This window comes from Crocuta crocuta, unplaced genomic scaffold (genome assembly GCF_008692635.1).
Source record: "Crocuta crocuta isolate KB4526 unplaced genomic scaffold, BGI_CrCroc_1.0 scaffold289, whole genome shotgun sequence".
In the NCBI taxonomy this organism is placed as follows: domain Eukaryota; kingdom Metazoa; phylum Chordata; class Mammalia; order Carnivora; family Hyaenidae; genus Crocuta; species Crocuta crocuta.
In genome coordinates this window covers 1366526-1388431 of record NW_027533264.1, presented here as the reverse complement: position 1 = coordinate 1388431, position 21906 = coordinate 1366526, and the positions used below count along the sequence as shown (strand labels likewise).

At 55.9% G+C, this 21906-nt stretch overlaps 2 protein-coding genes across 2 annotated transcripts in view; one reads left to right on the top strand and one right to left on the bottom strand.

The window, feature by feature from the left end:
• Nucleotides 1–1741, top strand: part of PLCD3 (phospholipase C delta 3) — a 9311-nt gene extending 7570 nt beyond the window's left edge. Inside the window, exons 10-13 of the mRNA XM_077747775.1 lie at nucleotides 389–556; nucleotides 796–931; nucleotides 1007–1156; nucleotides 1347–1741. Of these exons, the coding sequence (XP_077603901.1) occupies nucleotides 389–556; nucleotides 796–931; nucleotides 1007–1156; nucleotides 1347–1435 (543 nt within the window). The 3' untranslated portion in view covers nucleotides 1436–1741. The remainder of the gene's footprint in view (nucleotides 1–388; nucleotides 557–795; nucleotides 932–1006; nucleotides 1157–1346) is intronic.
• Nucleotides 1742–7497: 5756 nt separating this feature from the next.
• NMT1 (N-myristoyltransferase 1) overlaps nucleotides 7498–21906 on the bottom strand; it is a 31510-nt gene continuing 17101 nt past the window's right edge. The window contains exons 4-12 of the mRNA XM_077747776.1: nucleotides 16389–16507; nucleotides 15712–15803; nucleotides 14734–14850; nucleotides 13773–13943; nucleotides 12852–12960; nucleotides 10422–10592; nucleotides 9647–9814; nucleotides 8556–8693; nucleotides 7498–7886 (exon numbers count right to left, since the gene is read on the bottom strand). Coding sequence (XP_077603902.1) covers nucleotides 7866–7886; nucleotides 8556–8693; nucleotides 9647–9814; nucleotides 10422–10592; nucleotides 12852–12960; nucleotides 13773–13943; nucleotides 14734–14850; nucleotides 15712–15803; nucleotides 16389–16507 — 1106 coding nt within the window. The 3' untranslated portion in view covers nucleotides 7498–7865. The remainder of the gene's footprint in view (nucleotides 7887–8555; nucleotides 8694–9646; nucleotides 9815–10421; nucleotides 10593–12851; nucleotides 12961–13772; nucleotides 13944–14733; nucleotides 14851–15711; nucleotides 15804–16388; nucleotides 16508–21906) is intronic.

The following is a 21906-nucleotide window of genomic DNA, read 5'->3' as shown; positions in this document are numbered from 1 at the left end:
CACACACACACACACACACACACACACACACACACACACACCCCTGGCAGTCTCACTGAGTCAACACTGACAAGAGTGGGCTCTGGAGGGATGTTGAGCCCCAACAAAGGAGGAAAGGAGGGGGAATATGGTCTCCTTGAGGGCAGAAATGGAGATCCGGAAACACAAGGCTTCCTTGGGCCCGACCAGGGGCCCAGGCCTATGCGCAGCCCCACCCTCTGGCCTCCAGAGACACCAGGGATAAAGTGCAGGTGACAATGGGCGCTGGGTCCCTTGGCTGCCATGATGCACCCCTAAGCCATGGTGGGGGTGGGCGGGCGAGACCCCGAAACTGAGCCGTGAGAGGAGGGCCACTAGGAGGCCCAGCCCTGACCCTGCTGTGTCCACAGTGGCCTTGAACTTCCAGACACCAGGCTATGAGATGGACCTCAATGCTGGGCGCTTCCTCGTCAATGGCCAATGCGGCTACATCCTGAAACCTGCTTGCCTGCGACAGCCTGACACAACTTTCGACCCCGAGTGTCCTGGACCCCCCAGAACTACTCTCACCATCCAGGTCAGCAGCCTGGACCAAGCCTTACTCTGGGGTCCTGGCTGATTCGGAGAGGTCCTAGCCTGCAGGGCGCCACCTGAGTGGCTTGGCGCCAGGGCGGTCTGAGTCTCAGTCCCGTGTGGGGAGGCTAGGGGTGAGTGGTGAGGGCAAGGGGCTTCCCACTCTAACAGAGGGAGCAGGCAGGCATGGGCCCCCCTCGCAGGGGAGGGGGCCAGCCCGAAGCTCCCCTTCCTCCCCGGCAGGTTCTGACGGCGCAGCAGCTGCCCAAGCTGAATGCTGAGAAGCCAAACTCCATCGTGGACCCCCTGGTGCGTGTGGAGATCCACGGGGTACCTGCAGACTGTGCCCGAAAGGAGACCAACTATGTGCTCAACAACGGTGGGTAGGCCTGCTAGAGGGAGGAGGGGGGCCCTGGGGGCCGGCTGGCTCCTGACTGCCAGGCCTGCACCCTAGGCTTCAACCCCCGCTGGGGGCAGACCCTGCAGTTCCAGCTGCGGGCTCCCGAGCTGGTCCTGGTCCGGTTCGTGGTAGAAGATTATGACACCACCTCCCCCAATGACTTTGTGGGCCAGTTTACGCTGCCTCTCAACAGCCTGAAGCAAGGTTGGTGGGGATGGAAAGGGATGGGGGTCTGGGCCTCCAAGACCCTGTTCACCTGGGCTTGGTGTCTCCTCTGAGAGCTTGTCCCCCTCCCCCCACCCCAAGGCCAGGGGTGGGATGTGGTCTGTGCCCCCACAGCCCAGGCCTGGTGGAGTCGGGGACACAGAACTGACGCATGGCTCCCCGCCCACAGGGTACCGCCACATCCACCTGCTTTCCAAGGACGGGGCCTCACTGTCACCAGCCACGCTCTTCGTCCACATCTGCATCCAGCGCTTCTGAGGCCCGGACTGACCCGCCCGGGGGTTCCTTGAGTGCCAGGCTACATCCTGTGGCAGAGGCCCCTCCGCAGCGGAGGGCTGGAGGGAGGACCAGGCCCTCCAGCCTGCTCGCTCTGCCCACTTGCTAGGCTCCCATCTCAGCTGGGTGCTGGGGGGTGGCCCTGACCCCTCCTGAGAACAGGCATTTCCTCTTCTCCCTAAAAACCCTGGAGCCTTGAGAGGCCCCAGCTCCTGGGATTCTTGGTGCACTCCCTCATCGTGGCTCATGAAGGGCTAGGCCTCCTGTCATCACCAGACTGGAGGAAAACACANGTAGTCCAACCCCCTTGATGTCCCCCAGCCCATGCCAGGTATTAGCTGCCCTCCCAAGGCCCTCCCCTCGCCAGGCTTTCCTGGGCTCCTCCCTCAAGCTCTTGAATCTGAGTTCCCTTTCCTTCTTAAAGCAAGAAGGGAAAGCCGAGGAAACCTGGGAGTAGGTTTTAACTTGTGCCACTGAAGAGCCCTGGAGCGGACAGTAGAACAAGACCATTGATTTTAAAAATTAAGGAGCAGGGGAACCTGGGGGACTTAGTTAAGCGTCTGACTTCAAGTCATGATCTCAAGGTTCGTGAGTGTGAGCCCCGAATCGGGTTCTGTGCTGACAGCTCAGAGCCTGGAGCTGCTTTGGATCCTGTGTCTCTGTCTCCCTCTCTGCCCCTCCCCTGCTCACACTCTGTCTTTCTCTCTCTCAAAAACAAATAAATGTTGGGGCACCTGGGTGGCTCAGGCAGTTAAGTGTCCGATTTCGGCTTAGGTCACCATCTCATGATTCATGAGTTCGAGCCCCACTTCGGGCTCTGTGCTGCTGGCTTGGAGCCTGGAGCCTGCTTCGGATTCTGTGTTTCCCTCTCTTTCTGCCTCTTCCCCGCTCACAATCTGTCTCTCTCAAAAATAAACAAACATTAAAAATTTTTAAATAAATGTTAAAGAAATATTTTTAAATAAAGAAGTAAGCAAGTATACCACTGCCGCACCCTGAGCACCTCTGAGGTCATACCTGTAGGCCCAATGAGGAGGGATGAGGGCAGAGTCCCTCGGGTCCCCGCCCCCAGCAGGGCTTGGACTTGTCTAAGACAGCCAGGGAATGGGTGGGAGGGGTGGAGGAGGTGCCACGGCTCAAAATAGCCTGACCCCTCCTCCTGGCTTAGAGCAGCTTCCATCACAGGACTATGGGGACAACTCACCACTCCTTTGCCCCCCAACCATTAAGGGCCTTGAATGGGGAGGGGGTGGCGGGAGAGGGCTTCTGCCAGGGAAGAACTGTTATGGCCCTAAAGGGGATGGGGACAGGGCCGACAGACCCCGCTTTCTGGGTTCAGCTGTGTCCGAGGCCTCCGGTCAGTAGACAAATCCCAGAGACTTGGGGCTCTCCATCCACCAGGTAACCAGCCTCTCAGATGAAGGCCTAGAAATCAGCTGGCTGCTCGGGATGCCTGGAGCAGCTGGGGGAGGGGCCGAGACAGCAGGTGCCAGGATTCGGGGAAAACCGGCCAGCAAGTGGGTTTCCAGGCTTCAGTGTGAAGCCCTGGCACTTCGGGCTCCAGTGGGCAAAAGCACCAATTCTGACTTGGGAAGGCACCGGGCTAGGGCTTGAATCAGCCCATGGAACCCAGGGCTGGGAAGTCCCTACCTTCTTGCAACCATGACCTGATGCAGGAAGTGACAGCCTCCCCCTGCCCTCTGCTCATGCTCTCATGCTCCATGGCATTGGCTCTGATGAATTCATGGCTAAAAGGATGCTCAGTTCCGGAAGTGGTTCAGAAGGCTCCCTATCCAGGAATCACGAAGGAATGGACCAGGAGCCCGGACACCTGGTCCTCAGGGCTGTAGGAAGCCAGATGGCCACAACAGGCCTGGCGTGGGAGGCATGGCGAAGCTGAGGCCAGTCACGGTGTGCAGATACAGAGCAGTCAGAACTGTCCCGTCCCCGCAGGGCCAGCTCTGGGGAGGGCCTGTGTGGACAGTCCCGTTGTCAGGTGAGCACTGGACCCTGGGCTTAGCCCCCCCATTCCTGCGTCTCTTCTCTGGTTTGGCGGCACAAGACGGTTTCCTCCTAGGGTAAGAGCCCCAAAGCCAGGAAGGGGGCCTTGAAAGGGTGAGTCTTCAGTGCAAGAAATCTGGTGGGAACTGATTATGGGAGGTGGAGGCAAAGAAATAACTTAAAACTCGGGTCCCTGGGTGACTGCCCACAGGTCTCCATTCTCAGCCCAAATCTAAGGGTGGGAACCAAGGTGCTCGTGACCTGCTGGGGGAGGGGAGAGACACAGGGCGAGTTTAGGAGGGGTCAGGAGTCCTGTGTCCTCAGGCTGCAGCTCTGGGCCCAGATTCCTTGGGAAGGGACTTGGAGGTACCAGCCACAGGGTACCTGAATGCAGCACAGGGTCAGGGAACGGATAGAAAGTTCCAGAGGAAGAGAACTGGGGACTAGAAAGTCTAAATGCAGTTGCTGGGGCCCTTCCTCAGAGAGCTGGTTCAGTAGCTGTGCAGCGGGCCTGGTGACCTACAGGGTTACCCCTGGTGACTCAACAGAACCATCAGGCCGCTGGCCCAATAAGGGAGGTGTGAGACAGGGCGGGGCCCGGGCCCTTCCTCAGGGGAGCCAGGCTGACTTAGCCTGAGGAGGGGCTCTGCTCTTAGCCGTGGAAGCCAGGGCCGGCCCCTCCGCCAAGGTGCCCCGGTGCTGGCCCAGAAGCCAGCTGCCCCTCTTACACAGACTGAACCTGGGTCAGTACCAACTCCTCACAGGCAGATGGGAAAAGTCAGGGGAAAAGAGCCAGCTGTGCCCTAAAAGGAGAACCTTGCCAAAGGAAAGTATTCAAAGGCTTCCTCCCTGGACTGGTGACGAGGGACTTTCCTGCAAGGCCCGACGGCCTCCTGAACGGCTCCTCTAGCCCGGCCATGGGCTCTGTTCCACTGCCACCTGCTGACCCGAGGAATGCCAGGGCAGAGAGGTTTGGTTCAGCTGCTTACTTTATTAGAAACAAGTGAGATGGAACCAGTGGATCTACAATGAGTTTGGTGCCTCCCCCGTCCTGGAAACGGATGCCCCTCCCACAGCCCAGAAAACAATCCAGACAAAAGTGAAGCTTCCCCCTTCTCGGTTCCCAGATTCGGGTCCTTGCCTGCAGTTAGTATTTTGTAACTGAATTGAATGAGACTGTCCCACACGGCCTCCCGTTGGTGGGCCTGCCTTTGCTTTGCGGTGGGGCAAAAGCGAAGACGGCCCTAGTTGTGGGACAGCCGGAACAGGCCACAAGAGGGCTGCCCCCTGGGTGGGTGGGCACCTGGCCAGGGACATGCTTCTGCCCCTCCCCTGGCCCAATAGTCAGGCCCTCCCCCTTTCCAGACTGCTGTTCTGTGATGCTACCCAGGCCTTTGGGCCATCTCTTCGGTTGGTTAAATGCTGGTCATCTTTGGGCAAAGAATTCAGGCCACAGGGACCCCCATATCTAGGCTTCAGTGAGCAGCAAGTAAGGGAGGGGGGCACGGCAGTCAGACAAAAGTTGCAGGCAAGGCCTGAATTTCCCAATAAACCTGGGTGTTGAGGTGGCTTGGTGTGGACCAGCCTTCAAACCAAACATTAGCATCTTTGAAAACAGGCATGTGCAAGGCAAGTGAGCCCTATGTACACCTCCATCCAGAACTCAGGCCTCCTTTCTCCTCAGCTTTCTCCCCTACATAGAGGTCGAGGCCCACAGGAACGTGCCAGGGGGTCAAATGTAGAGTCAGTCAAAAGCAGGAAGCAAACATCTGGAAACACAGAGTCCAAAAGCCCAGCGGTGGCAGCAAGGAGTAATGGTGGCAGAGGGCGACGGCCATCCCCGGGAGAACTCCCAACAACGGCTGCCCGAGGCAGGCCCCAGGTGATGAGCGGGGAGGCCCCAGGGTCCGTACCTTGTTTGGGTCAAGCCAGCCAGCCCTGGCTCCGCCATCCTGCAAGGCTCCTTGCAGGGAGCCCCGAAGCCCAAGCAATGCTTCTCTCTGAGCTCTTTGCCCAGAAGTCCTGGAAGGGGCTGAGTGAAGAAGCTGGGATCTGTTTGGACAAAGAGAGACGAACAGCAGGCACCAAGCCAACCCCCGCAGCCCCGGGAGGCAGTGTGGAGGGCTGAGCAGGGTGCCTACCATGCAGAGTCCAAGGAGCAGGCCACACGGTTTTGGAGGGAGACTTGGGGGCCTTTCCAGGAGATCTGTTTCTTCTAGACAGCCACGGACTCGCAGTTCCCATTCCAGGACCGGGTCAGGGGCTGGTGTGCACCCCAACTCTCAGCAGGCAGCCTGGACCGGGACCTGGCCCAGAGCTGCCCAGGCCTAAGATGGGGAACCTTTCCAAGTCTGAGGTCCCGCCCAAGGTAGGAACGAGTCGGGCGCTTTGTTCTCTGATATCCTCAGGGGCCCCGCACAGGGCAAGCTGCTCTGGGACTCGGGATGCTGGGTGTCTGAGGTCTGTGAGGCTGTAGGGGCAAGCCTGTGTCTCTCCGACTCCTCCCGTCTGCGGAATGCGGTGCACATCTTGCTAAGAACAGCAGCTTCTTTGGTCTGGGTATCTTGGAGTCAAGGAGTCAAAGGTCAGCCGTGATCGCTGGTGCATGCAGTGGGCAGCACAGGGACAAGAGGAGAAAGGAGGCCCCTAGGGGCCGCTGACGAAAATGCAACACACTGGAGTGGCCATGGGGGCAGTCCACACCGCAGGCCCCCAGCCCAAGCACACTATTTCCTCCAGCTCTGGGGCCTCTCCCAGCTGGCCTCTGGCTGGCCTCTGGCAAACCTCGCCAGAACCCACGGCCTGAAACTCGGCTCCCTTAGCCAGCTGAGCATGGCTTCTGTTAGCCAGAGTGGGCTAATAAGCTTTGCCTGCTGGCCAAGGCTTCCTTCCTGCCGCGAGTAGCTGTGGACTGCAAGCAGCCGGGAAACTGGCCCAGGCTACCTCCCGTTTACTTCCTCCTTGAGCAGCTACACACACACACACACACACACACACACCACCCCCCCACACCCAGCCCCGGATGCGGCTGCTCACAGCGGCACAGTCCAATCCTCCCCAAGCTACCTGACTGAGCAATGCCTGAGGAGCGCCTGCATGGACGGCCCGTGACCCGCCTCTCCCCCACTCTTGGGGGAACTGGCAGCATCAATGGTCCCTGCCACCACCACAAAAATCCACAACACCTCAGCGGCGGAAATCAGACTCAGCCAATGGCGACCCGAGATCACTTCTGCTGTCCAATCCGGATCGGTGTCTGGCCACTGCTCCTTGCTACGACTTGCGGGTTGTGCATCTTGGAAAGGAGCACAAGAGCTGGCTGAGGGACTGGAAGGCACAGGCCACAGGCTGGCGGCTGAAGAGCTCTGGGTACCAGCCCCATGCCATCCTTGGCTGGACACCCCAGGGTGGTCAGGGTGCCGGCTCTTCGCTCTAAGAGGAGCTAAGCAGAGATTGCACTGGTACAGTCTCCACAAGGTCCCAGATGCTACAAGGAGGTCAAAGGTCCCCTTCAAACTGCCAGTCACCCCAGGCAGTGGAACATCAATCTCACAGGGGGCACGTCCGTATAAAGTTGGCAACAGCTGGCTAAAGAGCCCTTTAAAATCGGTTGGCAGGATGACTTCCCACAGGGAGCAGAGCGAGGAGGGAAGAAGGGACTCCGTCTAAGCAATCTGTTTCCACCACAGTCCCTGCCGCCCTCCCTGTTTTTTTTAGAATACAGAAAAGGGCGGCCCCACCCAGGACACCGCTTGCAGTTCTGGGAGCCCTGAGCCCTCCCCAAGCCCAGCAGAGTCCCTCCATCTCACCCTGCCTTCTTGAAGATAATCATCCCAGCTCATCCAGAAGAGAGAGCAGTTAAGATTCCCCACATCCTTTCTCCCGTTCCCCTAAGGAAAGTCCATGCCCGCTCTCAGAAGGACATAATTTACGGTACCAATATGTGTCTGCCTGGCACTGTCCTTGCACTCTAATTTTGAGGAATGATCTGGATTCAGTTTTTCATTAGAGACCAAGCATCCTTGTACATTTGGAACATGAAAGATATTTAAAATATTTATATATATATAATATATATATATATACTTTTATTATTCACCCGTTAACTCCATAATATGCCAATCACGAGCTAGTTTTCAGCAGTTACATTCCCTTGATCACGGCTGCGTGAGGATGTGATTAAGTGGAAAACAGGGAGGCCAGAGACACGGCCAGAGGTGACATCGCGCAGCCTACGCCATCACAATGCAATACAATTGTCAAGTTCAGCGGCGGTTTGGTAAAGCCGGTTCAGTTCTGTTCCCTTTGCCAGGGATTCTCACGTCTGTGAAAATTGGACCGACAAGTGGTGGGGTTCCATTTCCTGGTTTGAATTCTCAGTGGCTTTATCCAGAGTCTCACTGGCAACTGATTACTGTAACACCAGCCCAACCTAGGGGAGCCAACAGGGAGAGGCAGGGTTGAGTGGACAGCCATCCAAAGTCTGTCCCATGCTCCCACCCGGTTCAGAAGGTCCAAGGAAGGAGGTCTGCACAGTGCCGCCGGGAGCCCGGAGCCCTCACTCAACTTCCGTGAGGGGCTACGGACGTCACCCAGGTCCTTCAAGGAAAGCAACTGCCAGCAACCTGAGCCTCACTAGTCACGAGGCCTTGCCCCCGGCTGGTCTGTCCCTCATTCTGTAACTGCTGAGGACACCACGGCCCCGCGCTGCCCTCTGGGGCCAGCACAGCAGAGGAAGGGCTGAGGGTCACACGGGGATGAGGACAGTGGCCCGGCACAGAAGACACCTCATATCCTTTGACTGTAACCCTCCTGGCTGAGCGTGGGCAGTCTGACTTGCGGTTCCCCGAGGCGGTCCTGAATGCCCTGCCTCCAGCCAGCCGAGGCGGCTCACCTCATGGGGAGAGAAGCTGGAGACAGGCTTCCTGCTTCTGTGTGGCTCTGGGGCCTGTCCCCTCTGCCAACCCCACACTTACTGCCGAATGGGGAATGTGGACTCTGCTGATCCGGCCCTCAGAGGGAGGGGACTTCTCAGGGGCCCGAGCGCCAGTGACCAAGGGCCCAGCCCCATGGCCCCATCCTGCTGGAGGCGAGGACGTACCTTCTCTGCCCCCATGCCAGGACACTTCCAGTTGTAAAGGTAATACTGCAGGTTGCCATCTCCTATGCCGAACTTGAGCTTCTCCAGGAAGGTTTTGTTCTCCATGAGATCCAGGGCATTGAACACGTCAAACCCTTTCTGCACAGCAGGGAAAAACAAGGACAGGTGAGGAGAGACCAAAGCTGCCTCGCCCTCCTGCCTCGGTCATGTGCAAGCTGTATCGCACAGAAGGCCGGGACAGGATTGCCCTTCAGAAGCTCCAGCCGCATCCACGTTAAATCCAGGTTCCGGCCAGCACCTGCTCTCCGGTGGAGGCGCTTGTGACACTCGGAACGCCGCGCTACCTGGCCTCTCCTCGCTGGCCCTCCGAGTGCACCCTCGCATACTCAGCATCCGGGTCACTGCTCCTGCCTCCCCCAAACACTAGTCATTGGTACAGTCTTCTCTGGGGACCAAGCCCGGAAGCCCTTCCTCTGAGAAGCTGCTCCTATCAGACACCTCAACTACTAGGCCTCCGGGCTGGACCCTGAGACTAGGCAGCTGACACACTGCTTTGAGACCATGACAAAGATGCTTCCGAAATCTCACCAAGTTGACCAGAAGGTCTGACAGGGCACGGACTAGACTGGCCACCATCTGGCCGGCCCCTGGGGGCTACTCTCAGCTCAGGCAGGACCCACGATGAAGGACTGACTGACGCTGACCTCTTTGGGTCTTTTTTTTTTTTTTTTTAAGTCTGAGCCCCTCCCCCCATAAGCTACAGTCAGCCACTCCAATGACTCACCACGACAGGGACTAATCTCCCCATTCCCATGCTGGGGAAGTCGTAAGAAGAACCCCTTTACTCCCGGAGCAGGCCTGGCTATTCAGGCTCCTTGGCAGCGCCTCCCGTGAGAACGAAACTCACTGAAATAAATCAGGAGTGCAGTGCCTTCACTTCATGTGGACGCCCCTTGCTCCCTCCTAGTTCTGAGCCGCTGGCTGAGAAGTGCCCAGGCCCCTTCCTAAGCAGAGGGGGAGGCTGGCTGTGCTCACCACTGCTCCCACTGCCCTTCCCCAAGCGTGTCCAGGACCTCCAGTCTGCTTCTCACCATTTTGGCGAGAACAAGGGCGTCGCTCATGAGGTCTAGAAGAGGGGTCTGGGTGTGGACATTGTAGAAGGAATAAGCAGCCTTTAGACTCTTGTGGGTTGGATGATTCATGATGGTGGAGGGAAGCGTATAAAAGCTCAGGAAATCTGTTACTTCACCGTTTGCATTCTGCAGGGAAAAACAATAAAAGGAGGCAATGTCACATGTGCGCAGTGGTCCTGCAGCCTGGAAAGCGTTTCCTATCGCTTCCAAGCCTCCCGCGGGCAGCTCTGCCCCCTCAGACGAACAGGATGTGCAGGCAGGAAAGAACACACTGGCCGAGGGCACCTGAGGACACAGCCAGGAGGAAAAGGCGGGCCGGACCAGGGGCTGTGACCCTGTTGAGCTCTCACCCTGCCTGTCAGGGACTTCGTGCAGCTCACACTCCCCTAGACTGCATCCCTGACGCCCGGCCCGCGCTACCTCAAGCCGGGACAGACAGGGAATTGAAGGTTTACCTGAGGAAGAGGGACCAGTTCTCTTCTACTGTGTCACCAGTGGGGACTGGGGGTTGGGATAAAAGAAAGAAGGGCCTGTGCCAAGTCCAGAGGGTACCGTTTTAGCAGGTACAAGCTACAACTTCCTGTCTTCAGGGAGGACTCAGCATGGAGGGTCGAGGAAGTCTAGGGTGCCAACACTGCCATCGGTCGGCTAGGTCTTCAGTCACCAAGTGTGAGAAACCCAGCCGCTTGAGGGCGAAGCCTCATGGGGGCCCAGCACACCCCTCCCCACTCACCTCCACCACGAAGGTGTCAATGATATTCTCCTGGGGGTAGAACCAGTGCTCCACCTCCTCCTGGCTCATGACCGGTGTCAGGTGGAACTGCTTCAGGTACCTGCTGAGGAGCTGGTGCACTACTGGAATGTCCTTTTTCTCCATTGGTCGCAGCCCAGCTGTCTTGGGAGTCTGGAATGAAGGAAGACAAGACGGCCTCAGCTGTGCCGTGAGCGTCTTGGCCCCTAGCCAGCCCCGCAGGAACCGAACACTCCACAGTCTCCCTTCCTGCCCCACCCCGGTCCGTCCACCCAGGCCCTCAAGAGATCCTCAGTCACCCCCGGCGATGGCCTCTCGCTTGCTGCCCTACTGCTCAGGTCAGGCGCGAGTCCTGCCTTGTCGGGGTCTCCGGCCCTCCCCCTCCCAGCGGAGGCTACCCTCTCTGGCTGCGGCCATCGCTCTGATCGCTCATCCACATGCTCAGACCACCTGCTTAAGGAAACACAACCCCTCACGCCCCTCCCTTGCTCGAAACTCCCTAACATGGAGCACAAGCCCTTCCACCCTCCAGACCAGCTGGCAGTTCTGAGTGTCCTTTCTGTCCTTCCAGCCCAGTGGTTCTCAACGGGGGCAACTGTGCCCCCCCAGAGGGCATTTGACAATACTCTGCGACATTTTTGGTCAGCACAAGGGGGAGGGGCGTCACTGGCATCTAGTGGGTAGAAGCCAGGGAAGTTGCTAAACATCGTACAATGAACAAGACAGTCCCCGTGACAGAAAATGACCCGGCCCCACTTGTCAACAGGGCCATGATGGAGCACACCCCTCATGGATGCGCTGGGGTAGGCCGGGCCCAGTGCTACTCGTCAGCCTATTCGAGCCTTTCTTGGCTCCTTTCCTCCAAACCCTCGCCATCTCCCACTGGACTGTAGCCAATCTCCTCCTGTGCCGGTCTCTGTCCAGCAGCCTTCGAGCGTGTCACAGGCCAGCCCCCAACCCAGGCGTGCCGGAGCCCATGGGCCGGGCAGAGCCCACACCAGGGGCCCGCGGTGCCTGTTTGGACCCTGCAATGGCAGCGCCTCCAGCAGGGCCTGCTGCAAGTTAGATTCCAAAGAAAAGCACCAAACTCCTGGGATTTCATCCTAAACCAGGATCCCCACCCCACAGCTGCTTTTTCTTAAGAAAGGCTTCCATGGAATGAAGCCATGTGATGCTCCGGAGTAAATACTGGTGCTGACAGCACATCCCCAAAGGCCCAACACACACAGGTGGGGTCAGCCAAGTCTGAAAGCAGGGTGGGGTTACAGTTTCTGCACCTCGGTGACCGCCTGATCCAACTGCTTCCCTGGGTAGAAACTGCTTCCAAAAGAACAGTTCGAGGATCTCTCCCCACCCAAATCCTGGTGAATCCTGAGGTCTCCAGGGAACACCCACTGACCTCGTTTCTACATGGCGGCTCCCATAGTGACACCTCCAATCCTGCACTGAAAGGGCCTCTCACCCCCAGGTGGGAGATCCAGATACATCCTAGCTATGACACCACTGTAAGAATGTTCTTGCCTGCCTAAAACTCAGAACCAATCTGTCATAATAACAGAAGGAAGACTCCATCACAGCTCCCCCAGATCTGGTTTTTGCGGCAGCATCTAACCGTACTGCACTGTCTCTCAAATCTGGACACTGTTGACCCAATGCAGGATGAACCTAATGCCAGGCTGATTACGCCAGCTTGGTGGCTGACCAGTCCAGGCGGGTGCCCCTCTGGTCTGCAGGTGCTGAGGGGCCGTGCCGCCACAGAACAGAAGAGCCCTGAGGAAAGACACACGGCCTTCAGAGTACAAGGATCCTGAAACCATGCACAGCTGGGGAGCGAGGGGCAGCATTTCTTTCACGGGAAATTCGGGGTAACCTGAGACCCAGAGCAGAAAACCAGCACACTCAAGGCTGCNCTCCCCGTCCCCTGCTCATGCTGTCTCTCTCTCTCAAAAATAAATGATAAAAAAAAAAAAAAGAAGAAGAAGAAGAAATGGAGGCTTCCTTAATAGGCTGGGGTCACCCCTCCTTTCCCTAGTCACCAGATACCCCAAAACTTATTTACACTGGGCTCTGGGGGGGCACTGCAGGCCAGTGATCAGATTCACCTTGCTTTTTACCCTTCCCTAAGGCCAACATCCCAGATTTGGTGTCCTCTGAGCTCATTAACAGATGCAGGGAACTTGGCCCAAGAGCAGACACAGGAGAACCGAGAAAGTCAAACTAAAACAAGACCCTCTGCTAGAGACAATGGGAACAGGGACAGGAAGGCTAGGAATCCCGAAACGATGAAGTGGGTCACTTTTCTGATGAGCTCCCGCTCCCATGGCGCCGCCAAAGCCCTGCTGCGTTCCTGCTGAGGGCCGGGCTCTCCTCGGCCTCGCCTGCCCCTGCCCATCACCCCAGAGCACCACTGGCCTCTGGCAGTCGGTAGAGCTTCATGGTACGCTGCATGGTCATATTTCTGCTCAGGTGGGAGAACTTCACTTCAATCAGCTTCCGCGGGTTTAGGGACCGATGCCAGTACCTGTGGGGACACAAATGTCCTGTCCTCAGAGGATCCTGGCCAAGTCCCAAGGAGGGGGATCGCACGGAGCTCTCCAGACGGCCAGCAGGTGGCGTGAGAGACCAGTCAAGGCCCCAGGAGCAGTGGCCTCACTGGGCACTCCAACACTCCCCCCCTCCAACCTCCACCAGTAAATGCAGAGCTGCCACAGCCCTTCCCGGACTTTCTATTTATCTTTCCTGATTTCAAAAGCCACTTCTCTGTTACAGCAGTTGTCTGGGAAGAGCAATTGTCACTTGTGGAATGAAGTTTCACCGAAAAGCATTCTAGTTCTCGGAATGTTTACCCTCACCCTCCCTCCTCTACTGCCTTTGCCTGCTGTTTCCCTTCTGAATTTCTTGAGGCAGAGGCTGTTCAATTGCTTCAAACAGCTTGTGAGGCAGAGGCCGTCCTTGGGTCACACGGGGATCACACATGCTCTCTTCGGCCCACATAATATTCAGAACTGAGCCAACCACGGAACACCTCTGGACATTTACCATCCAAATCCAGATTTGGGCTGGTCCTTAAAAACTACAACCAAACCCCAGCAGACTGAGTTCCCATCTCCAAAAGGCAAGAATGAGTAGGGGTGAAGAATGGCTAAGCCCTGTGGACAGGGCACTCGCTCTCCAGTCTGTCCCTACAGCCTCCCCCTTCACTCCCCGTGCTCCCTACATGGCTTCCGTGGGCACCCACCAGCCACCTCATCAGGCAGGAGACAGGCCGGCGGCACAAGCTCCTCAGCAGGAGCGGCACGCCCGGGCCGTGAGCGCCCCCCAAGCGGTCTGTACCTGCAGGTGCCGACGGGCTTCGGTAACACCACGCCAGCAGTGTAAACAGCTTGGAAGATGCCCTCCAGGTGAACTCGCCGGGTTATCTCCCGGATCAGGACCGGAGCCACCCTCTTGGAGCGCAGCTTCTTGTGGACACACAGGAAGTTGATCTCCACCATCTTCTTCTCTCTGGAGAGAAAGGGAGAGCGCCCAGTGACCAGACTTCAAGTGGGGAAGACACCCCCTCAAGCTCGTGGGGCCGCCGTGTGTGGGGGCCGTCAGCTCAGGCACATGACCCGCCACCACTCCCACCCCACAGTAGGCATGTAGAGCTGCCCGACCCTGCCGCTGTTCTGCTGCATGAGGCAAGGAACCCACTTCCTCAGGCAGACCGCGCTTTCCATGGGAGCAGGCCTCAAGCACATCACTCTATTTGGAGGCACTACCAGGAGTTGCAGGATGAGGGAGCCCCACCTGGAGCGGCCAGGGCACCTTAGAGGAAGTCAAGGGCTACCCCGGAGTTCCCAGGGTTCTGACTCCCACTAGAATGCAAGGCCTGCAGGCCTGGAAGACCGCGGCACCCAGTTCTGATGTTTCCAGGGCAAACGAAGAGCAGAGCTCAGAGGTCCCGTGCAGGTTTGGATGCTGAGGCGCACCAGCTCTGGCCTGTTTCTGAGGCTGCTCAAGTGCACCACCATGTGACGGGTACAAGTGCAGACACTGAGTCCCTGCGCAGCTAGCACGCGGGTCCTCAGGCTGGACTCCGTTCAGCCCAGAGCACAAATAAGAGAACCGGCAACGACTCAGAGCAAAAGGCCTGGTTCCTATTATGAATTTCTATCCCCGGGACCCAAGTTCCCTCCCTTCACGGGATCTTCACCCTTTCTTTGCGGAAGGTACTTGTATCTTCCCTCGCTTGCAAACCAAGCTGGATGGTGGGTAGGAATATGGGGGGGCGGGGGAGGGGGCTGTTGCTTACGTGTCATAGATGTGGATGTTTGCTGGGATGGCACTGATGAACCCAACCAGTTTCCGACTCGAGACCACTCGAACCCCACAGTGCCACTGGGGAAGCCAGCCAGGCGGCCGGAGAGCCCTGGAAGAGAGACCGAGGCCGCGGCGGCTGCTGACCAGAGGGCTGGGCCAGCTGCTTGGGCTCCACAGCCAAGTCTGTCCTAAGTGCCTGCTACACCTCCCTGGGAGTTACCTGCTAAACTCTCCTTAGGGCCAAGCCCTCCTGAACACACATGGGATCGAGCCAGAGCCCCTTCCTCCTGCTCAGCCCCTTTGGCCTCCTTACCCACCCAATCCAAGCTGTGATACTAAGGCCTTTGTGGCATCGGCACCCAGAAGAGATTACTGTGTTATATGGTGACTTTGTATAAAAAGGGAAGGGGGGATGAGACCTACTGAGATTTCAAAAGAAAGAAGACTCATTTCCTATATGAAAATGGCCTTGCTTGGCTGAGCCATCCAGCCTTCTGGGGCCACGTTTTGTATCCAGGAGCATAGAGGCATGAGGCTGAAATGGAGATGGACGACTGCCTGGAAAGGGAGGGCTGGGTGGGCATAAAGAGGGGGTGATGGTGTCCGGGGGACAGGTGGAGACCAGAGCTCTGCGTTCTCTGTGATTTCTCAGCCACTGTCGGAGCCACTGACGCTAAGTGGTCTCCAGCTTAAGCCGTCAAAGTGAGTGAACACAAAGTCACCATACAACACAGCAATCTCTTCTGGGTGCCGATGCCACAAAGGCCTCCTTCCCCCAGTCATTCTGCCTTAAATAAGGTTTTGATTCTTAGCTCCACTGGAAGGAACTCTCTCTCCTTCAGATGTGGGAATTCAAAACAGACACACTAGCTTGCATCTGAAAGCTGGTTCTTAGCAGGGATGAGGAAGCGGGCCCGCTGTAGCGGCCCTGCCCCACGCCCACCCAAGCCAGGAAGCCCTCACGGCTCACCACAGCAGAAAGTCCGGGGAGTAGTCGAACCGGAACATGTTGTCGTCATCCTCCACGTAGTTCTCGTTCAGGAGGCCGTAGAGCTCTTTCAGCTGCAGAGAGAAAAGGGGCGGCCTCAGAGCCACTGGGCCAGACGGGGGGGCCGGCCCCGACACCCTGGGGCTTGAAGCCTTTCAGAGGGACAAGGCAAACTATCAAAAGCCACGTTTCATCTCATAAGCCCTTTCCACTCCGGGCATGGCAGGGACTGTCTGGGAGCAAGCACCCCAGCTGTACGAGGGAACCGAACCACTGAGAAGTAGAGTGGCTGTGACACAGGTACACAGAGGAGCAAGAAGGTCAATGTCAGCCAACTAACCAGCCAGGGTGTTGTTAAGACAAGAGATGAAAAGATGAATGAGACCAACGAACACCTGGGAGCAGAGGATCACTCTGGGGAGCTGCGGAGCCTAACTCTCACCCTGCCCGAGAAGCCGAGTGCTCTTTCATGTGGTGTCTCGGGCAGGCCCCAGAGGTAACAGACGGGGGGCCGGGGTGGGAGAGGTGTGTGTCTGCCCCGACCTGCTTGGATTGGCTCTCAACAGAGCTCTTGAAGAAAACTTGAGGAGCACCTGTCTCTGCATGTACGGCAGCAGGGCTCACTGAATCCACACCGCGGCCTGCCCAGGCCTACTCACCACACCACGGTCCCCCAGGTCCAAGGCATCCCAGGTGAAGCCCTGGGGCAGGGTGTAGGGCTCCTGGCGGATGTTGTCTTTGTCAGGCTCCACGGGCCCGTGCGTGTTCACCACTTCTCCTGGAAGAAGAGCACAGAGCCTCACCCTCCATCTCCCGGGGGAGGGAAGGGGGCTCAGCTCAGACATCGACCACGGCAAATTCCTCCTGTCCCTAGGAGCCCTCCAGCTGAAGAACACTCTGTGCTTGGCAACTGCAGACCATCTCTCCAGCCGCCCTCAGTCCCCAGCTGAAAGCCAACTCGTGGCAAAGTTTCAGAACAATCGCTAAGATCCAAGGTGCTTGGTTTTTTTTGGAAATTCTTTAAAAAATTTTTTAATGTTTTATTTATTTCTAAAGGAGAGAGAGAGAGAGAGAGAGAGAGAGAGCTTGAGCAGGGGAGGGGCAGAGAGAGAGGGGGACACAGAATCCGAAACAGGATCCAGGCTCTGAGCTAGCTGTCAGCATAGAGCCTGATGCAGGGCTCGAACCCACGAACCGTGACATCGTGACCTGAGCCGAAGTCGGACGCTTAACCGACTGAGCCACCCAGGGGCCCCTTTTTGGAAATTCTTTTAAATCTCCCTTCGGTTACTAAATGACAAACATTTATCTTGACTAATTTGGCTTCCTGCCTCCCGGCTGGTGTAAAAAACAACTGCCTTGGTCCTGGCTCAGGCCCATCAACCTGGATGGATTTATAAGGAGTTGCAACAAGGCTGCTTTTGTGTCAGCGGCAACAATGTACTGGGCCCACTGCTGAACCAGATGATGGCATCGAGGCGCCAGGCTCAATTGAGGCCCTGTCAGCCTTGGCTTTCAGCAACATGGGCCAGTGAACTGCTGCCGCCGACTTGGTCCCTCAGTGTCTACAGGCTGAATCACTGAATCTACACAACGCTGCTGGGAAGTTACCCTTGCCATGACATCCCCAGGCCAGACAGACAGCCCACCTCTGTGGAGTGCGTGGAGAGCGCTTGGGGGTGTCAGATGACACAGCCCTGATGCCCACGCACAGCCAACTTGGACTCACGTGTGACAACCTGAACGAACCGACCACTTAATTTTGGCCCTTGGCATTATTTAGTTTCTACAATCCACAGGTCATTCACCCTCACAACTGGAAGAATGTCATGTTTAACACATTCCGAAAACAGAGCCTTCAAAAGGGACCCACACTGCTTGCTGCCAGCATCAGGCTCTGTACACATGAGGCACTCAATCTAGGCTTTTCCTGACTTTCAGACCCCTGACCCAAACGTGTCATTCTAATGTGTAACAGGCAGCTGCAGACCCTCCCGGGTCATGGTCCTGTGGGGCATCGACCGTGGAAACGGCCACCTCAGGCTATGAGCTGAGGACGACACTATTAGGACCGACCATCTAACTTTCTCTCACTTAGCACATTAAGTGAGCATCGCCCTGCTTCAGACATCATGCACTGGATATTGCAGGGAAAGACAGGTCCCTGTTCCCACGAGATGTACCATCTTCTGGTGAATATTTCATGAATGAGTCATTACCAACATGCGGGAAAGTACAAGCAACGAAAGGGGCACAGAGCAAGGAAGCATCCAGCTACCCCCTATTTACATCAGGCTCCCCAGCAGGTTTGCTTGGGAAAGAGATTATAATTCTCCTTCCTAGTTTTGAAACTGGCCTTCTGATTTATTCATAAACTAGCCCTTGTGAATTAACGGAATAGAAGTCAATCTAATTCCAATTCACCGCCATGCAAAATTTTTGGAGCCCACAAAGCCGAGGGCTAGACCCTTGGAAAGTCCTAAGATTTCTACGCTAGTCTTGTTGAGGTGCTGGTTGATGTTCCCCGCCTTATACGGAATTTATACCTTTTCCAAAGTACATTGAACTCCAGAAACTGTTTTTTGTTTTTTTGAGGGTAAGCTCGAGCTGGGGACAAGGGCAGAAGGAGAGAAGGAATCCCAAGCAGGCTTCACACCCAGCACAGAGCCCAATGTGGGGCTCGATCCCATGACCCTGGAATCATGACTTCAAGAGTTGGACAGCCACCCAACTGAGCCATCCAGGCGCCCCTAACTTCAGAATCTTTTAATTTTTTCCTAAATGATTTCCAAGGACAAGACAGTGGTGGTCTTCCTCACTGCACTACAATAACCTCAAGGCTAAATCCTTTTAGGGTTATCTGGGTGGCTTAGTCCGTTAAGCATCCGATCTTTTTTTTTTTAATATTCATCTATCTATCTATCTATCTATCTATCTATCTATCTATCTATCTATCTATTTACAGAGAATGAATGAGCATGCCAGTGCAAGTAGGGGAGGGGCAAAGGGAGGGAGAAAGATTCTTAAGTAGGCTCTGTGCTGTCAGAGCCCGATGCAGGGCTTGAACTCAAGAACTGTGAGATCATGGGGCATTTGGGTGGCTCAGTTGGTTGAGCATCCAACTCTTGATTTCAGCTCAGGTCATGATCTCACGGTTTTGTGGGCTCAAGCCCCACATCAGGCTCTCTGCTGACCCTGTAGAGACTGTTTGGGATTCTCTCTCTCTCTCTCTCTCTGCCCCTCCCCAGCTCAAGCTCTCTCTCAAAATAAATAAACTTTAAAAAAAACTTTAACATAAGTAAATTAAAAAACAAAACAAAACCGTGAGATCATGACCCAAGCCAAACTCAAGAGTCAGACGCTTAACCAAATGAACCACCCAGGCACCCCAAGTGTCTGACTCTTGATCTCAAGTCATGAGTTCAAGCCCCACATTGAGCTTCATGCTGAGTGCAGAACACACTTTAAAAAATAGGGGCACTTGGACAGCTCAGTCAGGTAAGCATCCAACTTTGGCGCAGGTCATGATCTCATGGCTTGTAAGTTCAAGCCCAGCGTGAGGTTCTGTGCTGACAGCTCAGAGCCTGGAGCCCGCTTCGGATTCTGTGTCTACCTCTCTCTCTGCCCCTCCCCTACTCTCTCTCTCTCAAAAATAGACATTAAAAAAAAAAATAGACTAAGTCTTTTTGCTTATGCTGGTCACAAGGCCCTCCAAGCAACAAGCATTTCCACTCCCTCCTTCACCACATGCTCAGGGGGCCCAGAATGCACCAGCTCTGGGGTGGGAGCTGGTGAACAGAACAGCATAGGTCCTTGTCCTCACGGGCACCTGGCACCCAGCAAGATGCGGGCCCCCGACAATGGCAAACCAGTTCTCACAGGCTGCCTCAAGGCTGTTTGATATCTGCAAGACACAGCTGACAAAGCAGAGTTACAGGAAAATACTTAGAAAGCTGATGCCACTTCTTATGCATTCACGTCTGGGGTGCCAACAAGGTGCAGGAGTGGCCGTAGGCTCTGCCACATTCTCCTGCCAGTGCCTCGCTTCGTGGCTTTGACCTGTGGGGAGCAGCCTGTCCTCCAGCTTCTCAGGGCTCAAGTGCCTCCTGTTGTGTCGGTGAGGGAGGCTGCCACACAGCATGCTGGGAGGGCAGCCAATGATCTCTAGACCACCCAAACCCAGGAGCCAACTGAGGACGCTGGGAACTTTAAAGAAAACCCCGGAGAAGGTCTCTTTCTGTACACTTTCCCCGCAACATTCTCTCTGCCTTCCAACATCAAAGATCCAAAACCAGGCACCGCAGCAACCATGAAGGACTTGGAAACAAAGAATGTGAGATTTGTGTGCTATTTAGAAGGCCCTTCATGGTGAACTTAGGATGGTTGTAAACTTCTCAAGAACTCCAGGCTTCTTTAGTGGAATACAACCTAATCATACCTCCCCCAACAAGGCAGGGGGTAAATGGTACACTTGACAGGCATGATCACCAGCACCCCCTCGGGAGGAAAGTCACGGCAAGAAGCTGTAAGTCGCACTACCCTCAGGACACCTGGAAGAATTAGGCTGACGTGTCAGCCACATGACCAACTGAAGCCTGTAATGTGGTGCGTTCGGTGGGCTGACTCACTAAAGACCGGAATCCTTCGTCTGGGCCTGACAGTGGACCTGAAAGGCAGACTGGTCAGGTGCTCAGGGCACCTGCCCTTCCCCAGAGCCCCGCACCACACATGGCCCAGAAGGCACATCCAGAAGAAATCCAGCCGGCCTCGCTCCACCTTCCTGAGAGCGTCAGGAAGCTCTCAGGAGCCAGCGCGTGGCTTTCTTGTGGACCTTCTCACAACAAAACTGGAGCGCTCTCTATGTTTACAGGTGGAGAAACTGAGGCAAACACCACAGTGTAACAGGACTAATGAGGAACAGAAGTCCATGGATCTCAACTCACATCCTTCCTGGGTTCCATGTCTATGAAGAATGGAGCTAAGTTACCCATTTGCAAATTCCTAAAGAAGAATAAAACCAGACCAAAACTCCCAAACCCCATCTGAAAACTGGGCCAGGACGCCTGGCAGCCACCACAAAATGCTTTCTCATGCATCTCACTCAGAGATGTGTGTGCTGCTGTCTGCGTTCTTCCCACTCCTTGGCAGGGAGTGGTCACTGGGACCCGTTCCCAGCAATGCCCCACTAACAGCATTACTGTGATCCAAAGCCTTCTTGAAGGGCTTGGCCAGTGCGCCTGGGACCTGGCTGACCTGGAAAGCCTGACAGACAAGGCAGGTGGATCGGGACAGGGTTCTGGAATAATGCCCACTGCCAATTCACCGCTCCTCACCACCCAGGCAGTGTTCTGCTTCCCGCCCCCTGTGGGGCGCACCTCAGCTCGCTTCTGGATTGTGACTAAGCTGTCCGAGAACTGCATCTGCTCTAAAGCAGTTTCTGAAAACTTCCCAAGTGGAACCAAGTCCCCTGCAAGTTCAGACCCCATAGGTCTGAGGTGGGGCCTGAGAGTCTGCGTGTCTGCAAGCTTTTCAGCAGGGCCCACACTTTGAGGAGCACCAGCCTGTATCGCACACTCCCCGCCTCTGGAATGGATATCCTCCTCCGTGGGCAAAGCTGCCCCTCTCCGCTCTCTGGTCTCTAGCCCTGCCGTCCCCTGCCCCCTCCTCCACACCAAATATTCTGGGTAACACATATACCTAAAGGTCACTTACATCTAGTGTCTGCACCCGTGTTTTTTCAACATATTTACTTTCTCAGTCACAGAGAAAACAGAAATTGGGCCCAGAATCATGATGTAACCACTCCAGAAACTTTTGGTCAATAGAAACACCTAAAGTTAGCCATCGACGTTAGCTGTGGCTTGGTCTCAGCAGGAATCTCTAACTCACCTGTCCTGTCATCTCTTTACATTTTCTGCCTGTCCCACCCCTTTCAGAGTTCAGTATAACTGTTTTAAAGACTGCCAACCAGGGGCGCCTGGGTGGCTCAGTCGGTTAAGCATCCGACTTCGGCTCAGGTCATCATCTCAGAGTTCGTGGGTTCGAGCCCTGCGTTGGGCTCTGTGCTGACAGCCAGCTCAGAGCCTGGAGCTTGTTTCAGATTCTGAATCTCCCTCTCTTCTCTGACACTCCCCTGCTCACGCTGTCTCTCTCTCTCTCAGAAATAAATAAAACATT